At 50.3% G+C, this 9,552-nt stretch overlaps 1 protein-coding gene across 1 annotated transcript in view; it reads right to left on the bottom strand.

Moving 5' to 3' along the window:
• Positions 1-7,888, bottom strand: part of celf2 (cugbp, Elav-like family member 2) — a gene marked incomplete at its 5' end in the record, with an annotated part of 209,156 nt that extends 201,268 nt beyond the window's left edge. The window contains one exon of the mRNA XM_083658685.1: positions 7,812-7,888. Within this exon, the coding sequence (XP_083514811.1) occupies positions 7,812-7,888 (77 nt within the window). The remainder of the gene's footprint in view (positions 1-7,811) is intronic.
• Between the last annotated feature and the right edge of the window lie 1,664 nt (positions 7,889-9,552).

Below are 9,552 nucleotides of genomic sequence, written 5' to 3'. Positions count from 1 at the left end.
GTGTCTCTCTGTTGCTGGGGAGAGACAGCTATCTAGCTATAGACAGACACACAGCTTATCTGTAGCTACGTAGATAGACACACGTTTTTTGTATCACGATAATAGATAACGTTAGCTCTTTCTTTTCTCTTTTCCTCATCGCTCACTTTCTCCACGTCAGATAAAGACACAATTCAAATCCGACGAGCTGTCTGTGCAGAGAGTCACAGGCTGTCAAGCCGTCACTCCACCTCCCTCTATCACACCTTTCCCCCCTCTGTAAAGCTCCACTCCAGCACTTCCCATGTCACTTTTCACCTCTCTCTCCCTCTTCATCGTTTTTTCACTACTTCTCTCCAGCATTAGACCCTTGCATTCACTAGCTCGGGACCATATCTGACCATATCTGACCACGCTGCGGGTTTTTGCTTGACTGAATCGATTCTGATGGGACATTGTGATCGGATTGCAGGCAAATTGGATTATACATCGATATCAAAGAGCTTGCATTGATAAGAACCGAAGGCTGTTGTTCCTTTCCAACATCAGTGCACAGAAAATCAACCATTTTGGCCTGAAGGAGACTACCTCTGATTGGTTCTGTGCTGGCACAAGGAGGCATTTATTCATTTTTAGGATTGTTTTGCTATTCAGATTGTCAATTTTAACGATAGTGTATATTGAGTATGGGCAGCTGCAGTCCAAATATATCAGCAAGTGCTATATCGCCGTCAGAAGCCCATGTCAGTTGAACCTATAGTTCTTCTGCCAATCCTACATGCCCCCCCCCCCTGCTCCTACATGCTCTCGGCCGCCCCCTGCAACATACTTCACATGTAAAGCCATGTTCTCTGTCACATGGCCCTCTCAGCTGTTGCGCTCATGATTTGTGTCTTTTGGGTCTTTCGGGTGGGAGGGGTGGGATGTTACGGGCCTCTGGGGGAGGGGCTAATGATTTGTGTCTTTTGGGGCTTTCGGGTGGGAGGGGTGGGATGGTATGGACCATTAGGGGAGGGGCTAATGACATGTGCCTTTTGGGGCGCACCAGAAACGGATCGCGTCCAATCCATCGCCACCGAACGAGCTGAACCCGAGCACAGTCCCCACACTCTGGGATCTGACACGCAGGAATTGCGAGAGAGAGAGGGGGATGCAAAAAAAAAAAAAAAAGAATAACAGCACGAAACAAAAGACGTGAACGACGAAATCAAAGCGTTTGCTCTTGTAAATAGAAAGTGTCATCTCTTTGACTATGCCTGTATCCGTTTCTGCTTTACTTTTGAATGATAGATCTCAGCTGTCAGCACCTGGACACCAAAAAAGGCTTATTTTCGGAAGGGCTCACTGCGGCCAAGAAACTGATTGCTGTGAGATGGAAACAGCCAGACAAGCTTTCACCGAGCAACTGGCTTCTCACTTTCCTTGATGCAGTTTACCTGGAGCTATCCACTGCTCGTGTGATTGGAGTTAAAGAATCCGACATTGGTTTGCGGCTGTTTGCAGCTGAGAGATTGAAGGAGCGTATCTAGCCATTTTAGCTGGTCATGTTTTGTTTTATGTCGTAGTCAATGCTCCTGGGGGGTCCTGGGGTGGGAGTGAGTTTTTTTTTTTTTTTCTTGTTTGTGTTTTGGTTTGATTTTCCTTTTTTTTTAAATCATCACTGTTGCTGGTGGTTCACTGGCTATTTTGATACGTGATCATTGTATATTATGTCACTTATAAATTTGAATAAAATAAAATATAAAAATAAACTTGTGAGTGTGACGTGTGCCCCTCCTCCCCCGGCCGGGTGCGCGTGCCCCTCCTCCCCCGGCCGGGTGTGACGCGTGCCCCTCCTCCCCCGGCCGGGTGTGACGCGTGCCCCTCCTCCCCCGGCCGGGTGTGACGCGTGCCCCTCCTCCCCCGGCCGGGTGTGACGCGTGCCCCTCCTCCCCCGGCCGGGTGTGTGTGCCCCTCCTCCCCCGGCCGGGTGTGTGACGCGTGCCCCTCCTCCCCGGCCGGGTGTGTGACGCGTGCCCCTCCTCCCCGGCCGGGTGTGTGACGCGTGCCCCTCCTCCCCTGGCCGGGTGTGACGCGTGGCCCTCCTCCCCCGGCCGGGTGTGACGCGTGCCCCTCCTCCCCTGGCCGGGTGTGACGCGTGGCCCTCCTCCCCCGGCCGGGTGTGACGCGTGCCCCTCCTCCCCCGGCCGGGTGTGCGTGCCCCTCCTCCCCCGGCCGGGTGTGCGTGCCCCTCCTCCCCCGACCGGGTGTGCGTGCGGTGTCAGAGCCGGTGACACTGATTAATGAGGAGGCTGTACATGTCATGGCTGGAGCATCTTGGTAATAGACTACACACACAGTCAATGCAGGGAGGCTGGAGAGAGCACGGCCTGGCCCTGTGTCTCTGCAGCCCAAACACAACCTGGCCCTGTGTCTCTGCAGCCCAAACACAACCTGGCCCTGTGTCTCTGCAGCCCAAACACAACCTGGCCCTGTGTCTCTGCAGCCCAAACACAACCTGGCCCTGTGTCTCTGCAGCCCAAACACAGCCTGGCCCTGTGTCTCTGCAGCCCAAACACGGCCTGGCCCTGTGTCTCTGCAGCCCAAACACGACCTGGCCCTGTGTCTCTGCAGCCCAAACACGACCTGGCCCTGTGTCTCTGCAGCCCAAACACGGCCTGGCCCTGTGTCTCTGCAGTCCAAACACGGCCTGGCCCTGTGTCTCTGCAGCCCAAACACGGCCTGGCCCTGTGTCTCTGCAGTCCAAACACGGCCTGGCCCTGTGTCTCTGCAGCCCAAACACGGCCTGGCCCTGTGTCTCTGCAGCCCAAACACGGCCTGGCCCTGTGTCTCTGCAGTCCAAACACGGCCTGGCCCTGTGTCTCTGCAGCCCAAACACGGCCTGGCCCTGTGTCTCTGCAGTCCAAACACGACCTGGCCCTGTGTCTCTGCAGTCCAAACATGACCTGGCCCTGTGTCTCTGCAGCCCAAACACGGCCTGGCCCTGTGTCTCTGCAGTCCAAACACGGCCTGGCCCTGTGTCTCTGCAGCCCAAACACGGCCTGGCCCTGTGTCTCTGCAGCCCAAACACGGCCTGGCCCTGTGTCTCTGCAGCCCAAACATGGCCTGGCCCTGTGTCTCTGCAGCCCAAACATGGCCTGGCCCTGTGTCTCTGCAGCCCAAACATGACCTGGCCCTGTGTCTCTGCAGCCCAAACACGGCCTGGCCCTGTGTCTCTGCAGCCCAAACATGGCCTGGCCCTGTGTCTCTGCAGCCCAAACACGACCTGGCCCTGTGTCTCTGCAGCCCAAACACGGCCTGGCCCTGTGTCTCTGCAGCCCAAACATGGCCTCGCCCTGTGTCTCTGCAGCCCAAACATGACCTGGCCCTGTGTCTCTGCAGTCCAAACACGGCCTGGCCCTGTGTCTCTGCAGCCCAAACATGGCCTCGCCCTGTGTCTCTGCAGCCCAAACATGACCTGGCCCTGTGTCTCTGCAGTCCAAACACGGCCTGGCCCTGTGTCTCTGCAGCCCAAACAGGAGGATTCTGTGTCATTCTGCTACACTTCAGTTTCCACACAACATCCTGAGGAGTCACTATAATATCCATGTTGTTACAGTGTTGAGTTTATAGTCACTTATCATACTCTATGGTGCTGTTTTAGATCTCCCATGGTACCACGATGATATTCCCAAAGGGACATTTTGTATCTGCTGCCCAATACTGACTTTATAGTGTTTTCGATTTCGTATCACTATGACATTCCATTAAAGACCCTGGAAACCCGACATACAGTAAATATGCATTTTGAGTTCATCACACCACAGGAACCTCTGTTGATAAGCCACCAGCCAAATTTTGAACGATGATAAACGCCGCAAAGTAAATAAATTTAGGTTTGAAAGTCATGGAGAAACTAGGCAGAATTCTCCCCTCTGGCTACCTCTGGGATTGTGTGGGCATGTCCGCATTGAACCTGTGTGTGTGTGTGTGTGTGTGTGTGTGTGTGTGTGTGTGTGTGTGTGTGTGTGTATTAGGGATGTTCATCAATTATCGAAAATCGATAATTTTTCGCTGGAAGACGCCGATTGCCTTACATCATGTAACCTGACATGTAACATGTTTATTCACCTGGCCACAGCGCTAGTGTCTGATATTCTTACTACACAGCGGCATCGCCATTATAGCTGGCCGAGAACGCGCAACGTTATTACCAGACCAGAGTAAAAAAAATAATATATATATATCTATTATTATTATTATTATTATTATTATTATTATTATTACGCTATCGATAATCGATTAATCGATAATTGATCGTTAATTTTCCCGATTTTCGATTATGGAAATTTTTCAAAATGAACATCCCTAGTGTGTATGAAAGCGGCGCTGGCTTGCTCAAAATTCCTCAAATTCTGGCCGAATCATGAGCGAGGCAGACCTCCGTAGATCGCATGCGCACTCTGCTCTGCATGGGACCAAGGCTTTCACACAGCACATTTACTTGAAATGACTAAAAACAAACACTTAGAAAGCAAAATGTTACCACATGGGTCAAGAAACGTGGTCAAAACATGGCTCAGTGTAGCCTACGTACTTCATTTAATTTCTCTCCCGGTCTCTCCAGCTCTGCTGAGACCCGATCATAGAGAAAGTGAAAGTGGAGCAGGCTTTTATATACTTATGTTTTATAAATGTCGTAAAATAAATCGAAAATAGCCCACCAACAGATACAAAAACATGAGCATATGTGTTTAATGTACAGACTTTTGAAACACACATTTAAAGAAACGCGATGTGTCTCCCTGGAGGTGAGGTCTCTCCCGAGTCATTTCCTCAAATGCTGCCTGGCAGAGCAGCAGTCTGTCCCAGCAGGCTGCGGGGGCACGACGGTTTTGTAGAACAGACAACTGCAAGCTACTTTATGATTGGCTCCGCATAGTGATGTCAGAAGGCAGTCATTTTTGGAGCCATAAGAACCGCCCAATTCAAATAAAAAAATTACAACAGGGAAATGGTTATATTTAGGATTTGGGTTGAAACTAATGTCTCAAACTTTTTGAGGCTTACAATAGAGACAGTCGGTGTGTGTGGGAACGCCCACAAAATGTTATACGGCTGGCGCGCGAGTGGGGTAAAACCGCCCATATATCTCAATGGGCTGACTCACCAAAGGAAGGTGCTGCGGCTCTAACTACAGTTTTGGGGATTCTAGAGCAGAACACAAGACGTCTGCTCAGATGTGCGTTTACTGTGGTGGTTAAATCCCTGATCGTGTCTGCCTGGGCTGGGCTATCAGCTAAATTCTAACTTTGCTGAATGGATAGAACGGGGGATTTACCCCACCCTGACCACGCCCCCAACCAGGCTGAGCCAGCTAACCCAGCGTCTATGCCAAGACATCGCCTCAACATAAGACCCTATACATAGTTAGAATGTTTTTGTGGATTTCAGTTTCCAGGGTCTTTCATTTCTAATTTTCTTTTTTTGCTTACTACATCTCTTTCTCATAATGGACACAGACAAACAGACACAGACACTCTCTCTCCATAATGTATTTTGTACAACTGTAAATTAAATGCAGGATCCTAACCTCCTGTGCTCCTCACATAGCCTACTATGCTATGTCGGTACCCGAGTCGGAGAAGATGAGAGGAAGAAGCACAGTGCATCCTCAGCACTGGAATATGGCCCGTCACAGCAACGGGCTGAGTAGAGGGGACAGAATTGGGACATGCACTGTGAGCAGAGGGGACAGACGTGGGACATGCACTGTGAGTAGAGGGGACAGAATTGGGACATGCACTGTGAGCAGAGGGGACAGACGTGGGACATGTGCTGTGAGCAGAGGGGACAGAAGCGGGACATGCACTGTGAGCAGAGGGGACAGAAGCGGGACATGCGCTGTGAGCAGAGGGGACAGAAGCGGGACATGCACTGTGAGCAGAGGGGACAGACGTGGGACATGCACTGTGAGCAGAGGGGACAGACGTGGGACATGCACTGTGAGCAGAGGGGACAGACGTGCGACATGCACTGTGAGCAGAGGGGACAGAAGCGGGACATGCACTGTGAGCAGAGGGGACAGAAGCGGGACATGCACTGTGAGCAGAGGGGACAGAAGCGGGACATGCACTGTGAGCAGAGGGGACAGACGTGGGACATGCACTGTGAGCAGAGGGGACAGACGTGGGACATGCACTGTGAGCAGAGGGGACAGACGTGGGACATGCACTGTGAGCAGAGGGGACAGAAGCGGGACATGCACTGTGAGCAGAGGGGACAGACGTGGGACATGCACTATGAGCAGAGGGGACAGACGTGGGACATGCACTGCATGAGGGGACAGATGTGGGACATGTACTGTGAGCAGAGGGGACAGACGTGGGACATGCACTGTGAGCAGAGGGGACAGAAGCGGGACATGCACTGCATGAGGGGAAACAGAGACTGAACACACCCACAGCAGCATGACCCTGGTGTCAGGATGAAAACCTCCCTTTGTCCCTGTCTTAGGAATTCTGGATTCTAAGTGAATTACGCAGCACAAATCCAATTGGGAACACGGGACAGCAGTCACCCCATGCATTCCTATAGGCTCTCAATAAGCTCCTGTGTTGCTTCTCCTTCTTTTCCCTGCTCGCAATATCTCTTTTATTTGGGTAAATCAGGCTCATATGACTGAGATTACCCCCCCCCCCCCCCCTCCTCCCATGCATGTTGTTGGTGAGGGGAGAATTGAGAGCCAAACTCACGCCCTCTTCTGGGTTAGGCATATGAACCAAGGGATTTCATCCAGCACTTTTTTCCATAGACATAGACAACTATTTTTATAAGCATTTTACATAATGTCTATGGAACAAGGGCAACTTCGGCCCAGGACCACATGCATCATGTAGCAACCAGGCGACCTCATGCAACTCAAGCCCATTCGAGGAAACTACATCTTTCAACAGCCCAAGTTTGGCACTGATGACATCATCACTGATGACATCACTGTTGACATCATCACCGTTTCAATAGCCCAAGTTTGGCACTGATGACATCACTGATGACGCCATCACTGATGGCTGGCATCATCAGTGATGACATCATCACCGTTACCCATTAATTCCTGATTGACTGCACGCGTGGTGGTAAAAATAAATGGCGGGTCAAATCCCTTGGTTCATTATGCCTAACCCGGAAGGGGGCGTCGCTTTGGGTCTCCATAGAGAGAGATGGAGAGGTCGTGTCTGTCTCACCCCCCCCCCCCCCCCCGCCCCTCTCGTCTTTGTATGTGTCAGCGTGGTGCGCGCTCCCACACACACCGCTTTACAGCCCAGCGTGAACCTGGGAAATTAGAATGGTTGGCTGCCGAAAATCAAAGCAACTTCCCCATGTCTATTCCCAGATGCTCCAAACGCTGCGAGAGATGACCTGACGGCACACAACAGTTTGACTATACACCCGACAGGCTAATAGCGCTTCATAAAGGCAAGGTTTATTCACAGTGAATAGCGTTAATTCCCCATAATGGCGTTCATTCATCACCAGCCTGTCTATAGCTGATAACAGCCCTGCATGGGCACATCTCCCCATATCATTATCCAATAACAACAATCAACCATAACTTACGCAGTAACACACAGATGCAGCCATGCCGACTAGAGGTTAATTCTGACCCAGCTTCCAGTCACATTCACATATACCCACAAAAGCGGACCAACACTTCCACATCGGACAGGTGCTTTTCAGGATAATACACAGAGAGAGAGAGAGAGAGAGAGAGAGAGAGAGAGAGAGAGAGAGAGAGAAAGAGAGAGGCGCACACGCTCACACACGCACGAGAGAAAGAGAAGCCAATGACTTACATTCTGTCTCCTGGAACAAGCAGACGGCTCTCCACCATCATATCAGGCAGAAAATCCAGATTGTAGGATGAAGTCATACTGCCTGCCTGCCTTGTGTGTGTGCGTATGTATGTACTGTATTGTATGTATGTGTGTGTACACAGTATGTGTGCGTGTGTGCGTGTGCGCACGTGTGTGTGTGTGCGTGCGTGTGTGTGTGTGTGTGTGTGTGAGAGAGAGAGAGAGAGAGAGAGAGAGAGAGCGTGTGTGCGCGCCGCCACCGCTGTGCGCTCTGCTCTCTGCCTGTCACAGAAAGAAAGCAGCGTCTCTCTCTCGCCCAAACTGCGCCTGGCTATCCGCGGAGGGAGACGGAGAGGGACAGGTGCAAGAGCCGAGCCTCCCCAAAGGCAGTCTGTCCAGGCAGCCACACACCAGTCCGCATCCAGCAGTTGTCACACCCCCCTCCCTCTCTCCCCCATTCGCCGTTTCTGTCTGCTTTCCACCCAGCAGTCTGGTCTGAAAACCCGCTCTGCAACAGCGCGACTGGCGGACTGTCGGGAGAGCCAGGTGGCGAGCCGAGGAGGCGTGGCGCACAACGCTGCAGCTGATCTTTAACCGTTCCTTCTCCTCGGAGCACCCAATCATGTCGTAGCCTAATAATTTACTGAACACGTAGCCTAATTAAGGCCTGGAATTGTCATAAAAGGTGCACTTAATTTGATTCATGAAACCCTCTGCTGTAATAACTTGACCAATAGTCTCCGGACTGATAATGTTATAACATTTTGAGCGATAATGTAATACCTTTCAGGTGAGGTGGGTAATCATTTTCAGCCTACAATTCTACATTTTGCGTTTACATGTTACATTGGATTTTAAATGAAAGAATGGCAGAATGGCTATTAGGTTGATCGACTGACACAAGATGATATTTGATAAATGTGATAAGTTATTAGACGCATGTCAACAACGCAGTTTAGAGGGAACATTAGTCCTGAATGCTCCCCTGATGTAATTTTTGTGTCTTTAGATATGGCGTCCAAATTAATTCATGGCATTTTTGCTTACCCTTTGCACATCATTATAATGATAAAACCAAGAACAAGATTTTTTTTTTTTACCTATAGGCTGTAAGGGTTGCCAAGGCACGGCACTGATTGACACCCATGTGCTCTCTCACCAGTCCTAATGTCAATTTACTGCATTTGTCTTCTGACAAAAGCAAATGATAATTGATGCATTGACACTTGCTGACGCAATCAATAAGACTGCACCAACATGATTCAGTGCATAGTAGACTGCACCAACATGATTCAGTGCATAGACTGCACCAACATGATTCAGTGCATAGACTACACCAACATGATTCAGTGCATAGTAGACTGCACCAACATGATTCAGTGCATAGTAGACTGCACCAACATGATTCAGTGCATAGTAGACTGCACCAACATGATTCAGTGCATAGTAGACTGCACCAACATGATTCAGTGCATAGACTGCACCAACATGATTCAGTGCATAGTAGACTGCACCAACATGATTCAGTGCATAGACTGCACCAACATGATTCAGTGCATAGACTGCACCAACATGATTCAGTGCATAGACTGCACCAACATGATTCAGTGCATAGACTGCACCAACATGATTCAGTGCATAGTAGACTGCACCAACATGATTCAGTGCATAGACTGCACCAACATGATTCAGTGCATAGTAGTTATACTATAGTATACTATACTATAGTAGTTAGACTATC

Source organism: Poromitra crassiceps (genome assembly GCF_964638095.1).
Source record: "Poromitra crassiceps genome assembly, chromosome: 2".
Classification (NCBI taxonomy): domain Eukaryota; kingdom Metazoa; phylum Chordata; class Actinopteri; order Beryciformes; family Melamphaidae; genus Poromitra; species Poromitra crassiceps.
This window is presented reverse-complemented; position numbering and strand designations above follow the sequence as displayed.